The sequence below is a fragment of the Furipterus horrens genome, unplaced genomic scaffold (genome assembly GCF_987537825.1).
Source record: "Furipterus horrens unplaced genomic scaffold, mFurHor1.1.pri manual_scaffold_4, whole genome shotgun sequence".
In the NCBI taxonomy this organism is placed as follows: domain Eukaryota; kingdom Metazoa; phylum Chordata; class Mammalia; order Chiroptera; family Furipteridae; genus Furipterus; species Furipterus horrens.
The window spans coordinates 204,858,535-204,884,154 of record NW_028327174.1 but is presented as its reverse complement, the minus strand read 5'-3'; the positions used below and the strand labels follow the sequence as shown (position 1 = coordinate 204,884,154).

General features: G+C 61.0%; 1 protein-coding gene across 3 annotated transcripts in view; it reads right to left on the bottom strand.

Moving 5' to 3' along the window:
• The window catches only part of CACNA1B (calcium voltage-gated channel subunit alpha1 B), a 126,492-nt gene extending 103,431 nt beyond the window's left edge, over positions 1-23,061 (bottom strand). For all 3 annotated transcript variants that reach the window (XM_090275075.1, XM_090275076.1, XM_090275077.1), the window contains exons 1-6: positions 22,778-23,061; positions 21,778-21,883; positions 18,880-19,019; positions 3,338-3,429; positions 2,306-2,458; positions 652-842 (exon numbers count right to left, since the gene is read on the bottom strand). In XM_090275075.1, coding sequence (XP_090131201.1) covers positions 652-842; positions 2,306-2,458; positions 3,338-3,429; positions 18,880-19,019; positions 21,778-21,883; positions 22,778-23,061 — 966 coding nt within the window. The remainder of the gene's footprint in view (positions 1-651; positions 843-2,305; positions 2,459-3,337; positions 3,430-18,879; positions 19,020-21,777; positions 21,884-22,777) is intronic.
• Between the last annotated feature and the right edge of the window lie 2,559 nt (positions 23,062-25,620).

Sequence of the window (25,620 nt, the reverse complement as noted above, 5' to 3'; positions counted from 1 at the left end):
TGGCTCCTTCCCTCCCCACCTCCCAGAGGCCCTGAGGTACTAATTTAGTGGCTCTCAGGCCCGTGGCTCCTAGGGCTCTAGGGGGCAGAAGGTGGCTGGGGGCGGGGGAGTTGGGGGGGCTGTCACATTTTTAAAAGACCAAGGTCTGCTCAGGAGCAGAAGGGCTTCAGGAAGAGGGAAGCTGAGAGCAACGTGGTCACAGGCACCAAACCCAGACAGCCCAGCACCATCCTGACGAGAGGGAGGGGACAGGAGAGGCACAGGCTCAGTCCGGCATCCCACGCAGTGACAGCCCTGTCCCTGAGTCCTATACCCTGCCACTGCAGGGACACACGGCGAGTCATCCCTACCCACAGCTCCCCCTGCCTCAGCCTCGTCTCTCGCAGTGGGTGAAACGCACATAGGTCGTGGGTGAAACAGCCCCCACCAGCCAGACTGGGAGCGAGCTCGTCCGCCTTCGTCTGCAGCAGGAGACCCTTCCCAGGAACCGCCCTTTCGGACCCCTGCCCCCCAGCCCTCCGCTCACTTTCCTAACAGAAGCTGTAGGCCCCGGTCCAGAGCCTGAGCTGACACCGGTCCCCATGGCCCCTGGGTGGGGCTCCGCGTCCACAGCACCACCCACGGGCGTGGGAGCTCCAGGACGAGACTCACATTGTAGAGGATGTCTGTCCAGCCCTCCATGGTGATGCACTGGAACACCGTCAGGATGGCAAACAGGATGTTGTCGAAGTTGGTGATGCCGAAGTTGGGTCCCGGCCAGTACTCCCGGCACTCGGTGCCACCTTCGCACAGCCGGGCAGGGGCCTCCCTGCCACAGGGGAAGTCACCCACCGGCTCTGCGTCTGTGAAGGAAAATGGGGCTCAGGCCGAGCCGGGCAGCACCAAAGTCTCCAGCCCCTCCTCTCCCGAGCTGGAGACCACAGCCCAGAACGGCAGAGATCCAGCACCCATGGACATGCCCTTCAACTTTCTGCCACCCCTTCGGGCCCCTTTGCGCTCCTATCTTGTAGTCCCCTCTGGTCTGCAGCCTGGCCCTGAGCTCAGATCCACCCTCCCTCTCTGCCGGCACCAACCGCCACTGCCAAACATGCTCCAGACTCAGTCATCTTAAAATCAGAAGCAGCAAACTCCTCAGTCCCAGGTCTTCCCCCTCCCTCGGCCCAAATGCCACACGATCCTCCCGACAGGTGCACACCTGCTCGTCACTCCGGAGCCGACACCAGGCTGGACTCGGCCAATGCAGTCCCCCTGCTCATCAGGCAGGGGGCCCAGGGCCCGCCCATTCGGTACCTAGAGGATGCCCGGGAAACACCTGGAAACGTGGCTGGCAGCCCGGACCACCAGCACTGAGCTCGGGACAAGATGCCGGCAGCAGGTGCTAGTCCTCCGCCCCAGAACCCCAGGGGAAGGTACAAAAAAATGACTTTTCAACACAGAGAAGTCCCGCCTCTCGACACGGGAGAACTTTTGAGTAATTCTAGGATGAAACCAGCACTCCCAGGTTTAGGAGGCCAAGCTGACCACATGGGTTTATTCTTCTTCCTTCAAATATCTTAATAAACCACTCAGGAAGAAGATGGGAAAGTCCCTATTTGCAGCCAACTGTTTCTCTTGAATGATAAGTTTTATTTCCTGCTCTCAAATTCTAGAAGGACTTTCTGCTCCCTTTCTTGTCTCCTGACCCTGAAGATCAGAGCTGCGTGACCAGAAGCGACCGACTGTGGGTGCCTTTGAAGGGAAAGGCCCCAAAACTTACAACAAAGTATGACATTTCCAGTTTGATCAGAGACTTTTAAAAATCCGGAGTGACTGAAGTTTCAGGAAAAGCTTTCCCCCAGCTCCTGAGATCGTCACGTGGGTCCTCCCTGAACGTTTCTGCAGCTCCAGCTGCCTGTCCTCCTCTCGCCCCCCGCAAAACCCCAGGGGCCCCACAGGCCTCGCCTCTGCAGCCATCCCCAGAGCCCTCAGGGTGCAGCTCAGACCTCCTGCCTTGGCTTCCCTGCCGTCCCCGGCCCCGCTCCCCACGTCCACCTCCTATTCCTGTAGCAGAAGCTCTGACCAGGTGGCCCCCCAGCTCTCCCTTACTGTGACCACAGCTGTTCACTGGCCACTCAGGCCTCCGGCCACCATCTGTGAGGTGGGCCCCGAAAACCATCCATTTCTGATACCCTCTGTCCTTCCTGAAAGTCAGTGCCTGCGCTGACCCTCTCGACATGCCGTGTTTATCACGGTAGTTCTGCGTCCCCTGCAGGCCCCCAGCAGCTAGAAAGGGGCCGTCTCCCGGACAGACAGGTGTGGGCCTCACCTGTGCTGTTGGGGAAGCAGGCCTTGTGGAATTTGCCCATGTAGAACTCGAGGCCAATGATGGCGAACATGAGGATGGCGAAGAAGAGCAGCAGCCCGATCTGCAGCAGCGGCACCATGGCCTTCATGATGGACTTGAGCACAACCTGCAGACCTGGGCCAGGGCGGCAAGAGGGGCAGGTCAGAGAGCAGGGCCGGGGCGGGGCCTGGAGCCCTGGGGGCGGGGCCTGGAGCCCTGGGGGCGGGGCCTGGAGCCCTGGGGGCGGGGCCTGCTGTCCTGGGGGCGGGGCGGGAGTCCTGGACTTGGGGGGGGAAAGGACAGAGCCGGGCGCCCTCAGAGCTCAGACAGAGCAGGGCCATGAAGTCCAGGGGGCAGGAGGGCAGAACGTGAGCGCTTGCAAGGGGCAGAGCTGCGGGGAGAAAGCCTAAGGGGTCCCGGGGGAGGTGGGCTGAGCGGTGTCCCAAAGCGGCGAAGGAGCAGGGTGCAGGGGCGTGGGGCGGGGTCTCTGGAGCGCAGAGGTGCGGGAATGCTGAGAGGGAACGGTGGAAGATGCTGGGAGGGAAGAGCAGGGAATCTGGGGGACTAGGGGCCGGGGATGCAGACGACCCCGCTCCGGGGACAGAGCACGAGTGGGCCTGGGCAGAGGGCGCCGGCTCCCACCGCCCCTGCGTGCAGCTCGGCCGGGGGCTGGATCCGAGCCTGAGCCTCCGCCTGGCCGGGTCTCAGGGCCGAATGGGGGAGCCAAGAAGCGGCCCTGCCTGCGGCGGTCTCGGGGGACACAGCCCTGGGGGAGCCCGAGCACCAACCCTCCGCGCCCCGGTGGAGCCAGCGGCCCCGCAATCCACCCGCCCCCGCCGCCGCGGGCCGACTCCGCTCTGTCCTTGAACCCCAGGAAAAGAGGCCAACAGCCCAGCGCCCATCTAGGGCGGCCGAGCCACCCTCGGGGCTGTCGTGGAGGCGGGGACCCCGGAGAGGCCAGCTCCAGGCCCGTCGCCCAGGCCGGCCGGAGCCTCGCGCTTCCCGCAGACTCACTCGGAATCCCAGACACCAGCTTGAGGGGCCGCAGCACCCGCACCGCGCGCAGCGTCCGCAGGTCGAAGTCGGTGCCGGCCGTGGCCAGGATCCTGGCAGAGACAGACCGGGAGGTGAGAGCACAGCGCGCGGGGTCTGCGCCTGTGTCCCGCTGTCCCAGCACAGGGCGCGCCCGGGGCGCGGCTCCTCCCCGGCGCCTGGCCCTGGATCTGCCCTCCAGCTCGTCCAAGGCTGCGCCCGCCCCCAGACCAGCCCCAGCGGCAGCCCAGCTGCCCCGCGAGAGCTGGTGGCCAGGGGAGCAGGCGGGAGGTGGAGCTTGCGGGGCCCTGGGCAGACGGCCCCTCTTCGCTTTGTCTCAGGGGCAGGTGGGCACCAGGGGCCGGAGGTGGGAGAGAGGTCCAGGGGGCTCAGTGAAAGCACCCCAACCAGTTCCGTTCACAGAAACACACGCGCCAGCTTAAAGACAACGCGGAAGGTCCCACGCCCACCTCGGCCCAGACCCCCAGACCCACTCGGGTGGCCGGGCGCTCCCTGCTCCTCTGTCCCTCTGCCGCGGCAGCTCGCCGGCACAGGCCCCCCCTGAAGGTGCTGCCACGAGCCTTCCTCGTCCCAAGTCCAGCACCCGAGGCCTTTCCTCGCGCGGTCTCTTCCCCTGCCCTTTGGTCACCTCTCTCGGCCTCTCTCAGCTCCCCAGGAGCCAGCTTCACCTCCTCTCCCGGACTCAGAGTGGACACCCCAGGGCTCACTCCATATGGGACCCTCCCCCCGTGGCTCTGAATACCACTGTGTGCTTCTTACTCCAAACAGACACCTTCAGCTCAAATCTGGAATTCTCAGCTCAGATATCCAACTGCCTTTTAAACATTTCCACGTGGACAGCAGACAAAAGCATGTAAACATTACACACCTGAAGAGCTCTGTTTCCAACTTTAATGCAAGTATTAAAAATGTCCCTTTTTGTAAAGTTAAGAGTTGTAGTAACATCACGGTGGCTCAAGAGCTTTTGATTCTCCCTCCCAGTCCTGCTCCTTCCCAGGATGCCCCCTCTCAGTGACCAGCCAACGCCGAGCTTCGTCTCTGATTCCTTTCTCTCTTACACTCCACACCCGAGTCACCAACAGTCCTGAGGGCTGTACCTTCAAAATGCACCCTGGAATCTTGATGAAGACGGCTTTGTGGTCCCTATATGCACTGAAGTGAGGAATAAAATTTGAGGAGGAACTGGGCTCAAAACAAGACCAAAACCCTCAGGAAAAAAAAAAAAAAAAAGAATGGCAACAGGAAAATCCATTCAAAACAAAATTCCACTGGACACGAGGGAATCCGGGATGAGAGACAGTCAACTACCGGAGCCAGCTGTTGGAAGATGAACTGTGTGCAGTGGAAATCAGGAAATCAGGAAATGAAACAGCTGGAAGTCTTGGAGATAGACAAATAGTTATTGAAAGTATTAATAATAATGAGTCCTACTCGAGGCTGGAGACGTGGTTTGGGAGCATTAGTGGTTTAGAAAACAGAGCTAAGAACTCACCCCAGGCGTCAGAAATAGAGAACAGTGAGACTGCAGGTGAACGATACGGAGGTCAGACCGCGTATCTGACACCGAATGTGAGTTCCAGGAAAGAAGAATGAAGAAGCAACACTTGAAGAGACAACAAGTAAGACATTTTTAGAATTAAAGACTTGAGTTCTTAAGTTCAAAGTTCACTACAAGTACCAATCAGATATAACACCACTAGATGTCTCTTTTCCCCAAACTAATCTACATATTCGATGCAATTCCTGGAAAAGTCTCAACATTTCTTGTATGTAGAAAACCCTTAATTTGTAGAAAATCCACCAAAAATTACCAGAGCCAATGAACTCAACAAAGTTTCAGGAAGTAAAGTCAACACCAAAAAACAAACTGCAACTGCACTCGCAATGAACAATCAAAAAAGGAAATTTTTAAAAACCCCACTTACAACAGCATCAAAAAGAGTAAACTATTTGGGAGTAAAATTAACCAAGGAAGCAAAAGACGTGTGCACTGGAAACCATGAAACATTGCTGAAGGAAATTAAATAACAGAAAGATGTGTCATAGTCATGAATCAGAAAACTTAATATTGTTAAAATGCCAATACCGCCCAAAGCAATCTATAGATTCAATGCAATCCCTATCAATTTTCCAAACACATTGTTTTCAGAAATAGAAAAACTCACCCTAAAACGCATATGGAATCTCAAGAGTCCCTAAATAGCAACAACGACAAAAATCCTGAAATAAAACAAAATCGGAGGGCTCACATTTCGTTATTTTGAAACTTACTGTTTTCAGTGAAAAACCCCTTCACTTCCTTTGTTAAGTTTATTCTCGGTATTTTATTCTTTTTGTTGCGATTGCAAGTGGAACTGTTTTTTCATATTTTTCTAATATTTCATTGTTATCTTGAGATACTTGTAAGCCCAGATTCATAGCAGCATTATTCACGACAGCTAAAACATGGCAGAAACCCCAGGGTCCATGGACGGACAAGTGAAGGAGCAAACTGGGGCCCGTACTTACGGTGGAATGTCAGCCTCAGAAGGAATGAGGGTCTCATGCAGGGTGCCATGCTGGTGAATCTTGGGGACACGAAGTGAAATAAGCCATCACAAGAAGACAGACACTGTAGGACCCCACTTACATGAGGTACTTGGGGCCCTCAAAGCCACAGAGACAGAAGTGGAATGGCTGTCGCCAGGGTCTGAGGGGACGGTGCTGGTTGGTGGGACGGAGCTTCGCTTCTGCGAGATGAGGAGTGAGGGGGCCGGACAGAGGTGATGTCCACGCAGCACCGTGACCGCGCCTGAAACCCCTGCACTGGACACTCAGTGACTCAACCACGTTACATAGACTTCGGCATAATTTTTAAAATCAGAAAATCAAAAAGAGATCTTAGTATGGAAAGCAAAATTTAAAACTTTTCAGGAAAAAAACCCAAGAGAACAATTCTATGATTCTAAAGAGAAAAATCACTAACCATAAAGTAATACATTGACAGATGTAACTAAAACAAAATTTAAACTGTACCACAAAAGATACTATAGAGAAAAATAAAAGAAAAACACATTTGGAATATTTATGACTGACGTAATTGGTTTCTAGAATATATAGAGAATTCCTATAAATTCATATGAAAAACACAACCCATCGGAAAAATCAGCAAATTAAAAAAGAGAAGAAGATGCTCAAAATTTCTAGCAATCAGGGAAATTCAAATTAAACTAACAAGGAGACGCCAGTTCACATCCTCCGCGGAGCACACAGCGTGAGAGCCGCGAAGCGCGAGGCCGCTTGCTGGGGGAGGGAACCCGGCAGAGCGTTCCGGAGAGCCTCTGGCTCCTTCTAGAACATGTTACAAGAAGCAGCCCTATAAGCCAGAAGCTTCCCTCTGATTCTACTAGACCCGTCCCACAAACGCCTGAAGGACACACACAGCATGTTCACAGCAGCATCTGCTGGTCACAAGGAGAGAGGGACTGTCACACCACAAGCGTGACTGACGCTGCTATGAAACGGGGACGTATCTGTGCAAAGACAGGCACAGCGTGATGACAGCACCGTGTGTTCCTTATGGACACAGACGCACATCATCGAAGTGGACTCTGCCCCCCACCACACCCCCACCCCAGAATGACGGACATGAGCTAGGCTAGTTGTCACCACCAGCAGGTAAAGGGGGAGGAGAGAGAAAGTATCTGATGGAGGGACTGCATTCAGGAGATTTCAGTTACACTTGTAATGCTGTGCACGGCTTTCTCGAAGGGAAATTTCCAAACTTACGATTTACAGGGACCTGCAAGGGAGAGAAGCATGCGTGCTGGAGCAGCACGTGGGGACGCTGCCAGCGGGCATGAGTGTAAAGGTGCGAACAGCCGTGGGGGGCCGCGCCGGAGAGCTCTAACGTCCTTCCCAAGAAGAAACGAATTCACGGAGCAGGTCGCTGCTTCCTGTCCACCAGGCATCTGGATACTGGCTACAAAGCCTGGGGTGTTCCCAGCCCAGGGACGCTGTCTGAGGGACCATCTGGACACCCGCAGGGAGACACCCCCTACCACCACCCCCGTGGGCTCGGAGAGCACAGACCCCTGGCATGTTCACATACTTGACCCCCAGGAAACCTTAGAATTAAATACAGAAATGTTTATGAACATTGAACTTTCTGTGCTAATGCTGGGGTTATGACGAAGAAAATTTGTCAGAACAGACCAACATCAGGCCTCAGAGATTCTGATTTTTTTAAATGTAATGGAAAAATTGATTTAGACTTAGGATTTTAAGTTGAAAACTTAAGAAGGTCATTAAAAAAAAAAAAGCCCTGGCCAGATAGAGCATCGTCCCAACACACCAAGGTTGTGGGTTCAATCCCTGGTCAGGGCACGTACAAGAGTCAACTAATCACCCTGGCCAGTGTGGCTCAGTGGGTTGGAGCACTGTCCTGCAAACCAAAAGGCTGTGGGTTCAATCCTCAGTCAGGGCACATGCCTGGGTTGCTGCAGGCTTGGTCCTCAGGAGTGGCACACACAGGAAAAAACTGATCGATGTTTCTCTCCCTCTCTTTTAAACATTAATTTAAAAAAAAAAAAAAAAAAGGCCCTGGCTCAGCAGCTCATTGGTTAGAACATCGTCCTGCTCTGCCAAGGTTTCGGGTTTGAACCCCACTCAGGGCACATACAAGAATCAATCAATAATGCATCAATAAGTGGAGCAACAAAAAGTCTGTAAAAAATACTAGAACACTTAAGCACGTGTATGATTCACTGTATTCATACTTCAATGTACTGGACATAGAATACTTGGTACTTAGGAAGGTCCAGTTATAATAAATTTATAAATGAAATTTTAAGCATTTGAAAAATAAGTTATGAAATGGGATACAGTACTATCAGAGTCTCCTTCAAAATCATTGTTAAAAACCTCTAAATGGATAAAGATAATTTTCTGTAATCTGAATCTAAAATTTGTTTCCAGTTTTATTGAGAAGCAATTGACAGACGTCCCTGTAGACGTTGAAGGCATGCGGCACGACTGTACACACGTGTGGAATGGGTGCTGCAGGGAGTCCGGTCAGCAGCCGCGGATCCTGCAGACACCGTGACGAGAGGAGAGCATGTCCCCTCGTGGCGAGAACTCGAAGGGTCGAGACTCAGTTCTCCTCTCTGTTGGAGGCAGCGCTGTCTTTAGCGACGCATCATCACATCCCCGGCACCGGCAGGTCTTACACCTGGAGGACGTGCCTGTGACACCTTCTCCTGTTCCGGCCCCACCCGCCCCTCGTGACCACACATCCGATCTCTTCCTCCGAGTTCGGAGTGTTGGTTTGCTGTTGGGTTCCACGCGGAAGCACAGTACTTGTCTTTCTCTGACTTGTTCCGCTTCCTTCGCATGATGCCTTCAAGGTTCATCCCCATTGTCACAAACTAAATTAACTATTTTTTAAAGAGCTATATTGATGGATTTGTGATTTTAATAAGTTGAATGTTGACGTTTTAAAAATAAGATCTTTTCTGCATAATCTTTTCTTATTTTTTTAGGATTTTATTTATCTATTTTTAGAGAGAGGAGAAGGGAGGGAGAAAGAGAGGGAGAGAAACATCCATGTGTGGTTGCCTCTCATGCGCCCCCAACTGGGAACCTGGCCCGTATCCCAGGCCTGCGCCCTGACTGGGAATCGAACCAGCAACCCTTTGGTTTGCAGGCCGGCGCTCAATGCACTGACCACACCAGCCAGGGCTGTGCATAATCTTTTTGATGCACAAAATCCACTCTCAAGGGGCCAAGAAACCAACATTGATCATGAAGGATTTCCTTGAAAAATCAGATGCTAAAATAAGAATTGCTACCACGATTCTCATTTAATCTTATTTTAAGAGTTCTGGTTCACATAACAATGTGGACAAGGAATAGGAAAGGAGCCGACTAAGGGTGACGCCTGAAGACAGGGGCCAACCTCCGCGGGCGCGGCCCAGACAGCACCGCCCAGGACAGCTCCAGCCTCGCCTGGGCCTCCACGGGCAGCGCAAGCTCTGGCAGCGCATCTCACCGGCCCGCTCTGCGAACCTGTCCCGTCAAAGTCACGAAAAATTAAGAAGCTGCAGTCCAAACGATGACTAACCCGCAACAGCCATGGGACCCTGTATGGTCGTTACACACAGTAACAAAATGCAGACCCTAATGTGTTTGCGATACAATGTTAGAGACAGATGTGAACTGACGCGTGTACGGCATGGATGAGCCTTAAAAACATTATATTAAGTGAAAAGCCAGACACAAAGGGCCTCTCAACTGCGCGATGCGTTGATGTGGAGCGTCCAGGCGGAGAGCTCCCGGACACTGGAAGTGGGGCAGCGGTGGCCAGGGCCTGGGGGCGGAGGCCGGCGGGGTGGGGTGGGTGGGTGCTGGGGGCGGGGCCTCAGAGCAGGGGCGGGGCCTCAGAGCAGGGGGCGGGCCGGGACAGCGTGTGGCCATGGGCTTCTGCTGGGGGCCGATGGCATGGGCTGAAGTTAGGCTGTGGAGATGGCTGTGCAGCTCTGGGAACACACTAGAAAGCCCCGAACTGTACGCAGTGAAAAAAATGAATATTACGGTCTGTGATCTTCACCTCCACATGCTGCTGCACAAAAAGGAAAAGGTAAAACACAAGTTTCTATGTAAATGCTGAGAACGTGCAGCCCAGAGCACACACGCCGCCGGCGACCACTGTCCGCCCTGCGCCCAGCACCCCCAACCCGCACGGGGCATGGGGACGCACAGCACTGACACACCCAGGCACGTGGCACACGCTGAGACACACAGCACCACGGGCATGTGAGCTTGCATGTGTGACAGAAGCCGCACACACAGACGCCGACACCCGGCAGACAGGCCGGCCAGTCCCATTCCGCACTGGCCACCACGGTGGCGGGCGCACTCCCCACAGCAGCAGCCTGACCTGGCCGCCCTAACTCTGACCCCCGATCTTACCCACAGCCCCCCAGCTCTGGGTCTATGCAGGAGCCTCCAGGTCAGCCCCAGCCTTCCCAGCCAGGCCACTCCCCCAGGCCATCCATTTCTGAAAATGTCAGAGGTGACCAGGAACCCACGGCTGTTATTTGTCTATAAGGAGGTGACAAGACCAGAGGGACCCCTGGCTGCTGCTGCCAACCCTGACCCTGACCCCACGCGTCTGGTGGTCAACTGCCTGCTCCCTCCCCCTCCTGCTCCTCGCTGCCCCTCTGGGGCGCAGGTCCCTTTCCCTCTGAGCCACCCCTCAAGGGGTCCATGCTGGGGGCCCACGGTCCCCAAGCTCATTTGCACATGTTCTGGAACTACCTGGGGACAACAAGAACCACAGCAGAGGCCGGCTGACGCCTGAGAGGGCCCCGCCCCTCTGGCTGCCTGCACAGCTCCCTGAGTCCTCACACTGGTCCTCCTGTTTTATGATGGGTGGGGGCATCCTCTGCCCTCCCAGGGCCCGGCCAGTGGCTCTCTCGATGCTCTGGCTCCATGTGTCCAGCAAAGGAGAAGAGGGTGACAGGGTGACCACATGCCTCTGGCTGCCCAGGACAGCCCTGATCTGCACGCTTCCCTCTGCCTGAAGAGACTCTGTGCCTGCATCTGCACGTCTGCCCCAGCCACATGGGGAGGGGAGGGGTCTCCAGCCCAGGGCTGCGGCCAGGTGCTGGCCCCTCCCAGGAGATGGGAGCTGAGCAGAGGCTCCACAGCCAGGAATTGCTTTGTCACCGACTTTCCAGGTGCCGCTTCTAGTCCAGGAGGCTGCTGGCGTTGCCATGGAGACAGCCTGTGGGTCTCAGCCTCCCCACCCCCACTGGGCTGAGCTAGACACAGGCCGGCCTGGCCTGTGCTGCTCCCTGGGCCTGAAAACACTCCTGGGTGGCACACACAGGCCACCGAACAGAATCCCTGGAGGCCCTGCTGCCTCCAGGGCCTCTCCGAGGTCCACCAGCACCCCATCTCACAGCAGCTGGCACGAGGTCTGGGAGCACACTCAGTCCCAACTCAGGTGCCCTCAGTGACACACAGGCACACAGGAGGGTCACAGCCCCTGCTCCGCGGGTCCTCCTCACCCCACACAGGGCCAGGCAGAGCCCCGGTCCCCTCAAGGGTCAGGACCAGACACTCAGTTAAAAGAAATGTAAATATCACACAGAGTCCCAGAAAATAATGTGAAAACACCCAGGTTTCAACCCAAACTCCTTCTCCGAAAGCCATGAATGACAAGAGGACAGACGCCCCCGCCCCCCCGAGCCGCCAGAGGTGGCCTCGATGGAAACTCTTCCACAAACAATCACAGACACACTCGAAGCAGACAGAAGCAGCGCCAAGGGTAGAAAAGATACCAAGATGTGCCTGATGACAATCTGATAACCGAAAACTAGGATAGCTGAGATGAAACGCTAAGAGGACAGGAGGCAGAGACGGGGGAGTCCACGAGGTGAAGTGACCCCATGAACCGCAGAGGAAAATTAGGCCAGAATGAAGGGGAGGGATCGCATACCATGAGCTTGTAGAGCCCGAAAGGAAAGAGCAAAGGTAGCGCAGAAAGTACTCAAATATGCAACTGCTGAAAACCCCCCAAATTCAGCAAGAGACTCAATCCCACAGATTCAAGAAGTTGAATGAATCCTAAACATGAGAAACTCCAAGAATCCACAAGATACAGCATTGTCTGAAAACTAAAAACTAAGGAAAAAGCTTGGCTGTGACCGCTGGGAACCTGAAAATGGAATAAACGAGCCAATGAGAACACGAGGAGAACACGTGAAGAAACGCTCCGGTACCAAGGGCACACAGATGGCAGACGTCCGGGAAAAAAGGGGCATCTGACCTCCCCGTGAGCTGGGGTGGTCCCGCCTGCTCTCCTGTACCTACCAGCTCTGGTGGTGACCTGGAGGCTCTGCCGGCCCCCACACCCCGCAGAGCACAGTAGGGAATGCCTCACCCAGGGAGGGAAGCCCTCCCGCAGATGATGCGGGATCCAGCCCCCAAGGGCAGTGAGGGGCCGGGCTGGAGGGCAGCAGGGGGCAGCCGGGCCCCCTGCTGTGAGCCCCTGCAGGCCTGGCCTTGCAGGGACCTCTGGGTCTCAGCCCCAACCCAGGGGACCCGAAGCTGATCAGCTGATGGGAAGAGAGAAGCTCTGACTTCCTGCCCATTTCAGAGGCTGCCCAGCACCCCCCCTCCCCCGACTGCATTCCTAGAGCTAGATGCCCGGACAGCAGGTGCTGGCAGGGGCTGGGGGGTCCCTCAGGCAGAGTGGGAGGAAATGCTGCAGGTCCCTTGGGGATTCCCACCCAGACAGGGGGCTGCACCATGCCCAGGGGACCCCACACATGCCCTGATCCAGGCAGGCAGGTCCCAGGGTGGGCGGGGGAGCCCTGGCTCAGCCCGCTCTGAGAGCTGCTAGGTGTCCTGAGGCACAGAGGCTGGTGACTGGGAGGAAGGTCAAAGGACCCAGGGTCAGAAGAAGGGCAGGAGGGGAAGGAAGATGCTGGACCACGCAGTTCACGGGGCCCCACAACACGCTAGCCACACACACTGGCCGTACCCGGCATTAGTCCCATCACCACCCTGTGCCCCGCGGGTCGATGTGGGGTCTGCACAGGCATGGTCGGGGCCGCACAGGCGTGGTAGGCACTGGCTGCAGCCTGGGGACGGGGTGTAGTGGTGACAGGGCCCGAGAGGCTCACCCTGCGGCCGCAGCCTGAGCCCCAGCCTCCAGAGGGACTCCATTTGGAGACAGGGCCCAAATGAGGTCCTAAGGGTGGACCCCAATCCAACAGGGCTGGTGCCCCCCAAGGACAGGAAGAGCCCAGAGCTGTGACGACACAGTGGGAAGGCAGCCCTAGCAAAGCCAGCCCTGTGGCCACCTTGACCTCGGACTCCAGCCACGGCGGCCGGAGGTGACTGCCCCACAGCCTTGCAGGGAACAAGTTCACTGCACAGCAACGGGGGTGCTAGGGAGCCAGCTGGAGCAGGGAGAGCTCTGGGGGTGAGAGAGGAGGAGGGGAGGCCAGCCGGGTGGGGGGTGGGGGGAGTGAAGTGCAGCCACTAACCCACACGCACAGGAAGCCCGGCCTCAAAGATGGGGCAGGGCAGGCCCAGACTCTCCAGGGAGAGGGCTCTGCTGGCCATTTGCCGCGGGGGCTCTGGACAGCTCCCCAGGGAGGTATGGGGAGCCCTAGGGGGCTGGCAGGGCTGAGGAACAGCACACCCAGGGGCAGAGCTGGAGGGGAGGCTCCACACCTGCACCTGCTCCCCTCCCCACCGCCAGGCCTGGCAACCAGTAGACAGCCACGCTCACCTCCCGTGAAACCAGCAGCCTGGAGCTCAACAGGAAGACCGGCTCCGAGCCCAGGGCCCTGCCCAGGGGTCCAGCACCCCGGGGTGAAGGCTCAACCCTCACCGGCATGGCTCTGACTTCCTGTGACCTCTGGAAGTGCACCAGCCACAGGACACACGGGGAGGCATGCCAGCCAGGGACCCTGCGGGCCCTGGGAGGAGCACCTAGGCTGAGCCCAGAGGGGAGCCCCCAGCTCAGCGCCCAGCACCTCCACAGGAGCCCAGCCGGCCCAGAGCCGAGGGGCCTGCTGCCTGCTCTGGGGGCTTCATCAAAGCGAGATGGAAATGCACATTTTCATGTGAAACTTCCTTCTGGGGACCCTGGGGCCGCGAGACCTAGCTGTCAGCAGACACAGAGCCCCCAGCAAGCCCCAGGCACACAGACGAGGGAAGAGCAGATCCCCCAGCCCAGCCCCTCACCCGCCTCGGGGACCATGTCCTCAGGGTCTAGCTGAAACCTCCCTCCCCCCCTCCCCGCCACATGTCCCCGCTCAGGAGCCCCAGGAGGCCTGAGAGGCTGCGCTTGCTCTGGGCTCTGCGGCGGCAGCAGGTGCAGTGAGCGGGGCGAGGGGCTGCTGTGGTGGGTGGCATGTAAGGGGCGCCCCGAGTTGTGAGAGGGCCCTGAGCATCTGCATGCTGGCACGCGGCTCCTGCCCAGGGACCCCTCCACAGCCTTCCTCACACACGTGGGGCCATGCCACCCGAGAGCAGACCACAGCCAGCCTCGGGCACACGCCGGGACGGAGCCTCAGGCCTGGGGCCAGCAGTTTGGGTCCCTCCTACGCAGGATCCCAAGGCCTCTGGGGCTGGCGGCTGTCCCCAGCTATGTCCTACCACATGGGGTGGGGGCTGCAGCCGGTGCCCAGGGGAGGCTTGGCTCTGGCTCCCCCACCCTGCCCAGGGGAGCATAAAAGACCCTAAAGCAGAGACACGAGGGGGCGGGAGTGGGTCATCTATAAATACTCAGCCAGGCTGTTTCCACTCTGCCCACCGCCCCCAGGTGTTACATAATCCAGTCTGGGGCCGGGCCTGTCCCCAGGGGACCCCAGGCCTGGTCAGGAGGGAGGTGCCTGGGGGTTGGGCACAGGGTGGGTTCACCCGGCCAGTCCCCAGACCACCCTGGGGTGGAGTGCTCAAGGACCCACAGCCCTGGGGGCCTGGAGAGTCAGTGAGGCCCCGTGGGTGCTGCCTGTAGGGACCCCAACCTCATTCAGACCCCTAATAACGAGGCCCCGACAGCCTCCCTCTTCTGCTCCAGGGCCCTTGTTTGAACTCAGGCCCCTCCCCTGGTCTCAGCCACATGGTGGGGATGCTGTTTCCAGCCTTAGGTGGGAACAGGAAAGACCCCCACCCGGCAAACCCCCACCTGACGGGGCACAGAGACCCCCTGCAGGGCCATGGTCAGGGGAAGAGCAGCTACATGAAACGGGTCTGCTGGCTGAACCTGACGCTGCTGGAGGGCCCAGCTCAGACACGCCCCACGGTCATCCCACGTCCAAACTGTGCCGCCGGTCATTGAGACAGGGTGTGTCCTGTCACCTCCACTCGGACACAGGGTCGCCCCACTCAGGAGTGAAGTCCCTGGTCCCCCCTGCCCCATCCTGGCCGGCGCTGCGCCACGGCCTCTCTGCTCCAAGACTTCCCTCAGGAGGCCCCGGGCGGGGGGGGGGGGGGGGGCAGGGTGTGGGGAGGCCTCTCAGCTCTAATTACATGTCCTGGAAAGAAATCCCAGTTTAATTTGGAGTAAAACAAGAAGCTGTGGCTGGAAATGTCCCCTTGGGGCGCCACCTGCCTGAGCTGGGACACATTTCTCTGCTGTCCCCAAGGACCAGGAAGGAAAGCCCCAGGCTGGGGCCAGGATGGGGGTGGGGCCACTTGGGACTTTGGGGTTCTGGGGCTCTCTACCAGCAGGAACATGTCCCCAGGGTCTAGGGGACCCTGGCTCTGTCCCAACTCCCAGCTGGAATTAGCCCCTCAGGGCCAAAGGGTGAGGTGGGGGTTTCTGAGGGAATTGGGGGCGAAGTTGGTGCCGTTGACGACACACAGTGGGTGGTCAGTTCCAGACGGGCTGGGGACAGGGGTGCACCACCAGCCCCAGGGCACACTTGCACTCACCCCCGCCCCGTCCCTGCGTCCCTCCCGGACAGACAGGCCAGGGTTCCTGGGGTCTGGGCCTGCGTCCTGGACCAGCACGGCCCCTCCACGTCCCCGCCCCGTGCAGCTGGCTGCAAGGCTCCCGCACCACAGAGGAGCGGACGCACATGCCCACCCCGCCCCCGCCCCAGGGCCCGGGGCCCACACACCAGTGCTGACCGGCAGGCTCCCCAGCCATCCCCTCCCGTCCTTCCAAGATGCGCCTGCTCTTCCTGAAACTCTGGCCACCTTCACCCTCCGGTCGCCACCCACCTGTGAGCTCTGGGTCCCTGGCTAACCTGGCAGCCCCTCCTCACCCCACCCCCAGCACCATCGACACCCCCGCGTCCTGGCAGGGACACTTCCAGTGCACCTTGCCCTCTGTGTCCCCTTTTCTCCGGGACAAAGGAAGCCTGGTGCTCTCGCGTATGGAGTGGCCTTTGGGACATGCGAGGCCCCGGATAGAGTCGGGAAGAGCACGGGTGGGGCAGGGCGGCAGGAGGGAGACAGACGTGAAGCGATAAACGTCACACACGTCAGCAGAGTCAGAAACCCACAGGCATTGAGACAAACCAGTGGGGACGTGTCCCCCCGAGCCCAGCCCACAGTTCTGGTCGTACCTCATGCTCAGCACTGGCAGACACGCAACAAACCCCGACCAAATGACTGATGTGTGGGGGTGGCTCAGGCGGCTAGACAGACGCATGGACGGAGTGCGGACAGAAGGACAGCCGGCAGGACAGCACCGCAGCTCACGCCCAGGGGGCCAGAACATGCCCAGGGGGCTGTGTCCATACTACCCAGGCTCAGTTCCCAGGCCAGCAGGTCGGGCTGGGGCTCCCAGAGCTGGGGCGGGCACTCCCACAGCCTGCACACCAGCCCCGGAAGCAGCAGCGACCCGAGCTGGACTCCGGGGGGAGCTGGGCTTCACCAGGCAGCAGGCCTCCCCACCCCCCAGGGCCTCCAGCCCTCTGAGCACCCATTCAGTGAACCCTAACTAACACACAAAGTAACGAGCAATAACAGCCCCCCATGGCTGCCCACAGGGATGTCAGCTGAGGAGGGGCCAGAGTTAGTTCTTCCCTGATTCCTCACCAGCCAGCACGCACCCAGAAAAGGACTCAGGGCCTCTCCCTGCCATGCACACACATGCACACCCACATGTGCATATACACGCACTCACAGGCACTCCCACCCACACACGCACACACCCACAGGTGCATGCACATACATGTCTGCATGCACGCCCTGCCCACACGCACATGCATATCCCACACACACATGCATGCACATGCACACACACAGGTTTGTGAGTCCTGTGTGCTGTACACAGGAGTGAGGGAGCAGCTCCCCTGTGACTCTGGGCCAGCATGTGACCCCCCCAGGACACAGCTCACCCTCCCTGGGAGGTCCCCTCCCAGCCCAGCGCCAGCTCTGGGGATGAGGCGCAGGAGACAGAGCCTAGAGACCGTCGGTGCCAGCTCCCAGCCCGCCTCCTGAAGACAGAGGATGCAGGGACGCCGAGGCCCAGACGAGAGACACAGAATGAGGCAGAAAGGAGAGAGAAACAGTGAGGACGAGAGAAAAAGCAAAAGGACAGAGGGATGAACACACTGAGAGAGAGATGGACAGACACAGGCCAGGAGAGTAAGACAGGGAGGCGGAGGGGCAGGGAGGAAGGCAGAGGACCGGAGAAGGGAGGGAAGCACACGGGAAGAAGCAGACGCAGGGGGGGGGGGGACAGAGAGAGAAAAGCGGGGATCGAGGGAGGGATCTGCAAGGCTGTAGGGGGGAACCCTGGGGACCCTCCCCCTGGGGATCCCAGGATGGTGAGCCGGTCCAGGTGTGGGGTCACCAGGCAAGGGAGAACAGCCCAGTGTACCCCACCCTTGAGGGTCTTTTCCGGCCCCACTGAGGGGCCCAGGAGTCACGATGTGCCTGTGGGAAGACCCAGGGGCCCTCTGAAGGGGCGGGTGCGGCAGATCCCCCGCCTCGCCCCCAGCAGCTAACCACACAGCTCCGTGGACAGCGCCACAGGTGCTCAGCTGCCCTGCGGAGCCCCCGGCACCTCACCACTCGAGCATTTGCAGACATGCCTGACCTCCCCTGGGAGCCTGCTCCGAGCTAAGATGCCGTTCCTCGGGGACTCACACCCAGAGGGAGAGAGAGAGAAGTAAACAGGGACACTCCCTGGCCCGCACAGTGCCTGCCTCCAGGGTGCCCCCCCCTATCACCAGTGGGACAGGTCTGCACAGCAAGCAAAGGTCCCATCAGTGCTGGTGGCAGGCTGGTGCGACCGGCCCGAGGACCAAGGAGGGCACAAGGCAGGAGGACCCAGAGGCAGTTCTGCGTCTCTCCTCACACTGGCTGCGCGCTGGGCCGCCACGGGCCCTGGGTCTCCCGGGACCACCGCAGTCCCTGGTGCAGGGCGGGGCCCCCAGCGCCCAACCCGCCCCCGGAGCTGAAGTGAGAGCCCAGCCCCATCCTGCGGCCTGCTGGGCAGGGGCACAGCGCAGCACCCCCAAGGGCCCATCAGGCAGGTGGGGAAACTGCGGCCCCGAAGGGTGGGGGCTCAGCGAGGAAGAGCAGGGTGTTCTGCCCCAGCCCACTGCCTAGTCAGCCTCCGAGACCCCTGGGCTGCTGTGGGTCGTCGCTGGGGTCCGCGTGAAGAGGGGAGTGGTGGGCGGGTGGCAGGGCCAGCACCTCCCAGGAGCCGCGTGCACAGCCTGGCCAAGCCCCAGCGCTCAGGGCAGGAGGCGGCTCCCACCCACGGACCTGCTGCTCCCGAGGCCCAGACCATGCCCCTGCCCTGGAAGTCCCCTCCCCAGGGTGACCCAGCCACAGAAGCAGGGGCCCCGCCCTGCGACTCGGTCAGCGAGCTTCACCAGAGGACAGGTCACTGAGAACTGGCCCCTCGGCCAAGGTCACAGCGCGGGCACCTCTCGGTCCCACACGGATGGCAAGCAGAGGTTTCCCCCCACACAGCCGCCTGCGGCGCAGCCAGGAAGGCCACCCCAGCCCCCACCGGGCACGCAGCAGCCACCTACCCCGTGAGGACCACCACGAAGTCCATGACGTTCCAGCCGTTGCGCAGGTAGGAGCCTCTGTGCAGCACGAGGCCCAGAGCGACCACCTTGATCCCGGCCTCGAGGCAGAAGATCCCGATGAAGTAGGGCTCCGTGTCGTCCTGGGGGGCACAGCGCCGGGTCACCACTGCCTGGCAGTGGCTGCCGGGCCCCATGCCCGCCCGCCCTGCTCCCAGCCCCCCACGGCCTCGCCATTCCCCTGTCCCTGCAGGAAGGCTGGGGCCTCCCACCCAGAGCCTGCAGCAGAGGAGGCGCCAGCTATGACACTCCTGGGCTTTTCCTGCTGTGGCCAGGGCGGCCCTTCCAACGCCTGTCATTAAGTGCTCGGTAGACCCCATTCTAAAGGACACTGAAGCACAGAGACGGGCCGGACACCGCAGCTTGTCAGAGGCCACCTGGGTCTGAATCTGGGCTCTAACTGCCACCCGAGGTCCACGCCCCACGAATGGCGAGCACAGCCCAGGACCCCTTGTCCACTGACACACACTTGCAGGACAGTCACAACAGGCAGCTCCCAGGAGCACAGACAGCTGGGCCTCAGGGAGCCCATGCAGGGCCGGCCACAGGGAAAGGCGTTGCTGCCGGAGGGAGCAGAGTGGACACAGGAACGGATGGGAGACCCCAGCACCCCCGCCCTCCGCCCTCCACCGCAGGTCACCCTGGTGCTGGGCAAGCTGGGGACAAGCTCCTCTGGGGAGGACGTCAGGTGGGCACGTGCACAGGGGGTGTGGTTGGGGACCAGGGAGGTGGCCCAGAGGCGCCCACACGCAAGGGCTGCTGCTCCAGAGCAGGGGGTGGCCCTGGCAGCAGGGGCTGTGGGGCTGGGGCTGCTGGGGAGCGGAGGGGTGGGCGGGCGCCGGGGGTCTGCTGGTCCCCACACAGCACAGCAGCCTGCGCCTTGCTCTCCCGGGAACCCTGGCCCTGGGGGCCCCACCCATGGAGCCCTGAGCCCAGCCTCCCGCCCACGGCGGATGGGCAGCTCCATGTGCAGTGTCCGTCACAGCCCAGCTTCCCCTCCTGCCACCATGGTGCTGACTCATGATGGGACCAGCGCCGCCACCACCCCCAGGCTTCTGGCCTCATGTGGCCAGATGGCCCCTCTCCCCTTCTACCCCAGGGGAACCGCCCGGCCCTGCACATGGAAAGCTTCTGGGTAGACGGAGGGGCAGGTGCGGTGTGGGGAGAAGGGATGGGGGGGGGGGACGGGGCTCCAGCCCAACCCCTGGCCTCACAGCTCTTCCCCCAGCTCCACCCCGACCACATGGCCGCGCACTGGGTGGGGGAGGGGTGGGTGGGCGAATGGGAAGCGGAGCCCCCAAGACAGGGAGCCACAGAGGCCCCACCCTGGGCCAGGCTGCCCTGTGCCCCCAGCCCGTGCTGATCCCCAGGCCGCAGACACCAGCCTCCAAGCCAGACCCAGCTCCAGTCCAGCCGAGCGGCCGGTACGCAGGCCTGGGGGCAGGCCCAGGCTGAGAACGTTCTGCTCATGTTCCCAGCAGCTCAGCCCCCACCCCTAGAAGTGGGCCCACCCTGGTCACCATGGCCAGCCCTCCTCAGCTGCAGGCAAAAGCTCAGCCTTGGCAGCATGCCCAGCCGGAGGGACAGGCCTGAGCCAGACCGCCGCACGCTGGCCGCCCTGCCTCCGAGGCTGCTGCTCTCTGTCCCTGCCCAGCCATGCTTCCGTGGGGGTGTAACCAGGGCCCTGTGGCCTGGCCTTCGAGACTCTGTGCCCAAGTCCCCAGCTCCCTCTGACTGTCCCCCACCCCTGTCTCTGTCCTCTGGCTGGATGCTCAGTACCAGCACAGAGCTGGCAAGGGGCCCCCAGGAGTAGCAGGAGCCGGGGCCCAGAGAAGGCAAGAGGCCCAACCCAGCCCCACAGCTGGGCAAGACTCACAGACACATCCCACTCTGCGGGGGACAGGGCCATGGTGTCCCTCCCCCTCCAGCAGTGTGATCCCGGCCTCCCCGTGCCTCCGGAACCTCTGTTCCCCAGCTGTCTACCCTGGCCCTCCACTTCCTTGCCTTCTCCTGGTACCCTGCTGACTGAGCACCCCAACGGCCCCACTGCCCCATCTCCCACCACGGGGCCTGTGGCGGCGGGCAGCAGGGACGGTCAGAACCCAGGCCAGCAGCAAACAGGCTGCAGAGACACTGCTCATCACAGACATTTAGGAAAGAGGTTTGGAGAGGACAGTCACCTGCCGAATGTGGGGGCGGAGGCCTAGAAGCTCCCTCTCCAGATCCCTCCCCGCCCACATCAGGCCCAGCAAAGGGGCCGGGCACCTGGCCTCACCTGGGACTGGGGCTCACCACCCCAGACCCGGCCCCTGCAGAGACCACGCCCTGCCTGTCCCGGGCTGTGCTCCAGCGGGGATCCGTGAGCTCCTGGCAGGAGCAAGTGAAAACATCTCAGGGTGTTTAGGAAGAAAGCCTGGGAAGGAGAGGCCACCCGGGAGGCGACCCCAAGCCAGGGAGACAGTCCTGAAGGGGGGGCTGACAGACCCAGGGTGGCACCACAGGCACAAGACACTGGGGCCCTCAGAGCCTGACACTCCTGACCCCAGGCCTTTACGAATACACCCCCACTCAACACACACACACACACCAGGTTTAGTTCATAGTTCTTAGCCCAAGAAGACCTACGGCCAGGTGCAGCAGTGGCCCACTTGGGGTGCAGGAGTGGCTAATGACAAAGTGGCCACCCCTCCCCATCAGGGGCTGAACTGGCTACTCCAGGCCTCCTGACCCTTGAGAGAGGCATGATCTGCCTGTTCTAGCCTCTTCCTCCACCAAAGGAGAGGCGAGCTGCCACGGATCCTAAAGGGCCTGGAATCAGACAAGCTGCCGCCACGCACTCACCAGCCGCTCGGACATGGGCGTCTTGTCGCCGTCAGGGAGGTGCTGCTCCAGCGCCAGCACGATACAGTTGGCGATGATGGTGGCCAGGATCATGTACTCGAAAGGAGTGCGCGGGTTAAGGACTGCCCAGGAGGCGCCAAGGGCGGGGAGGCGAAGAGGCCGAGGCGGGCAGCGCGCAGTGCCGCAGACGGCCAGGCGGCCTCCGCAGGGCCTGAGAAAGACCCGTCAGGAGCCCGTCCCTCCCTCCCACCCTCTCCTCTGGGGGCCACCGGAGGAGGGGCCCCTGCAGTCCCGGCCACCGGCCCGGCCGCACGTCTCGTCGGCCGTCAGCACCGCGGACAGCGCCACCTCAGCTTGGCCAGGACCCCGCGTCCCAAGGGGGCGATGCGCCCCCCGCGCGAGGCTGGAGGAGAGACCCTGCGCAGGCGCACTCCTACTTAAAGACAGAGCCACATGTACCTACACAGGCACGTGAACATACATGTCCCGAGAGCCCCGAACGCACGCACGCGCAGCGCCGGGTTCACGTCGCGCCCGCACACACACAAGCCCGCTCCTGCAGCCAGGTACGCGCACGAGCCCGCGGCCACACCGGGACTCACACCGACACAGACTGGGGTTCGCCCTCGGCTGCCCTCCAGGATGGCCGCGCGCTCTGCACCCAGACCGAGGAAGCGAAGGGACGAGTCGGGGGGCCGGGGGCTCCACCCAGCGTCCACCCCGCTCCCGCAGCCGCCACCGCCACGGCCATACACACGCGCGCGTGCGCACACACGCACCCGCGGCGCGCGGAGAGGGGCCCCGGAGCCCCGCCCCGCCCCCTCCTCGCCAAGCCGTCTCTGGGGCACCTCTCCCCAGGTCACGGCCTGCCCCGGCCCCTAGACCCCAGCCCAGCTGCCCCTCCTACACCCGGCGGGGAGCGGACGCCGGACATCGCGCCGGGCCCCTGTGCCTGCTCCCGCGCGAGGCACCCCACCCGGCCCAGCCCCCGGCAGGATATGGCCACTCGGTGATGCGCTTGGCGTATTTGCGGACGACGTTGTCCTCACTGAAGACGAAGAGCGAACGGTTGACGGTGAAGCAGTTCTGCTTGACCGGGATGGGGTTGTACAGCGCCATGGTGCGCGCGCGCTGCGCGATCGACTGCTTGTAGAGGACCCGCTGGCCCGGCTGCAGCCCCCCGGGGCCAGGGCCGCCAGCGGCACCGGCCCCGCCGCCCCGGGCCCGCTCCCCGCTGCCGGTTCCCCCATAGCGACCTCCCAGCTCGTCCCCGAAGCGGACCATGGCTCCCGGGCGCCGCGCGCATCCCCCGCCCGGCGGCCCCGACAGGGAGACCGCGGGGCGCGCCAGGCTCTAAGAGCGGAGCAGCCACGGAGCCGCGGGACCCACACTGGACCTCGCCCGGCCCGGCAGCCGCTGCACCCGACTCGGCCGCCCGCACCACGCCCTATAAGGGGCCGGTCACATGGCGCTGCCCGGCCAATCCGAGCCGCCCCGCCCTCCTGGCTCCCCGCCCGCCCCGCCCCCAGCCGGCCGCCCCCGCCCTGTCCCTGTCGCTAGCCTTCGGGGCTGCGCCTGGACCCTGGGGTCCTCCCCGGCTGCGCCCTAAAGCTGGGAGGACTCGGGGAGCGGGCGCCCTCGCTGCGTCTGGCCTTCGCCGGGGCTGGGCGCTGGCCCGATGCTGGGCTGGGAGGCTGCGGCCAGGAGCGGGGCGGGGCTGGGAGTCCTCGACGGCTGTGCTGATCGGAGTAAGCAGACCCCTCTCCTCGCACCCCCCCCCCCAGGAGGTATCAGCAGCCGCGTATTGCTCCAGCCTGGATGTGGGAGGGTGGGCCCCAGGTTCCCGAGGTTTCTTTCCAGACGTCGCTCCTCCCAGCGGCGACACCGTCAGCGCCCCTCCCCCTCACTTTGGACCACCAGCCTCTTCCAAGAAGATTGGTTCCAGGGCCGTCTTGCCCCCCCTTTAGGTGCCTTGGACATCCTTATGGACAGTGTTTTCAACGCCCGGGTCTCGGCTGGCAGGAGGCACAACCCTGGCCGGGCGCCCATCACGCTCTATGGTATCTCAGACCTTCCCAACCACACACAGGAAACCAGCTTCCAGATCTGCATTTGCAGATTCCGTCCTTCCATCCTTCACTCAATAAACATTGAAAGGGAGGCCGTTGCGTGCTGCTCGGCCATCCGTCCCTCTGCTCCGGGCCGGGCTGAGTGCCGATGAGGCGCCAGGCACGAGGCCCACGCTGACCTCGGTGGGGCTGGCAGTCCACGGCTCCCAGGCGCTGGCTTGGCCCCCAGCCCCTGTTTCACTCCATGCAGCCTGCACGTCTGAGTGAAGCTTTCCCTGAATAAGGTTGCTCCTGGCGAGCGACAGAGGAGGTCAGGCCCGTGTCAGACACCGCCCCCTTCGCCAGAACGCGGGGAGCAAACCCACGCCGCTGGCAGCCCCGGGTGGGCGAGCGCTGTGAGGACAGCGCAGGGACACGAGGTGGCAAGGGAGCCACGGTCCAGGGCGCTTTTCCACGGCTGAGCCACATCAGACTCAGGAAGTGACCCGCGACTGCTGTGGACACGTCACACCAGGCCCTGGGACGTGATCCGGGCCGCGCGTGCCATGCTGGGCCTCTGCCTTCTGCTCCGAGTGTGACGGAGCCACAGCTGAGCAGAGAGGTCAGCTGACTCCTACTCCAAAGGGCGCTCCTGGCGACCGCGTGGGGGGGTGGGGGGCTGCTGGGGCCCATCACCCGGGATGCATCCGGAGGCAAGCGCCCCACTTCCCTGCTCTCGGTGGCTTATCCGACAGTGTTAATCCCTCAATAGGAAGTGATGAAGGACTCCGGCCCCAGAGCGCAGACTCTTCATCCCTCCTGCCTGCCACAGTCACCGCGGACACGTCATGGCTCGAGCACCCTCGGTTCACTGCCGCCTCAAACGGGAAGGAAGACACAGGCATAAGAAGGACACCCACTGTTTAAAACCCGTGTGCGATATCCTTTCATAACAAAGAGTTTTTCCAGCCAACTGCTCCCTTAACTCCTTGGGGGAGACCTGGCTTCAAGAGGGTGGGAGCGAGTGTACGGCAGAGGACTAGGCTGCCACATCATGGCCCCAAACAGAATCAGGGGCTCCCTTGGGTGGGAAGTGGGGGTGAAGCCTGTGGGGAGGCCATCGACAGGCGTGTCACAGAGAGAAAACGAATCCCTACAAGGGTGTGGACAAGGGACGGCGGGCCCACCGCTCTGCCGCGGAGCTGACCACACTGCTCACACGGTGGCTGTGACGTGCGACAGAGAAAAACTGGATGCTTTCAGTTTGACCCAAGTGACGGTGGGCTGGTGCTGTTGACTGGGATGGGGCCCATGGGGATTAAGAATGTCATATTTGACACCCAACTGCAGTATTTGGTAGGCAGCTGGCTCTAGCGAGCGGTGGGTGCTCAGAGGTGAGTTCTGGCAGAGGGATGGCTCTGGGTGCTCGGAATGCTCCTGCCTGCCGCGCCCACCTTCCCGGCCCTAACCTGAGTGCAGACGCTGGAGCAGAATGAGTAAGGTCCGTAAGTTCATCCCCTGCCTCTTTCCTGCTGGGTCAGCGGCTTGGCTTAAGGCTCAACGGAAGGTGGAAAGTCCCCGCACCTGTCAGGCACCCTCTCTACCCTCCTTTTTCTCTCTCTAGGCTCCGGTTACTGCTCCCTTCTGTTTCTTCAAGCCCAGGAGTTCGCGGGGAAGGGGTGGGAGAGTCGGCCTTCTCTCTCCCTCAAGGCTTTGCTACGCCTCCCAATTGCCAGATGTCTACCTGCCTCAGAGGGAGAGAAAAGGACACTGGGCACTCCGTGGATTGAGAAGG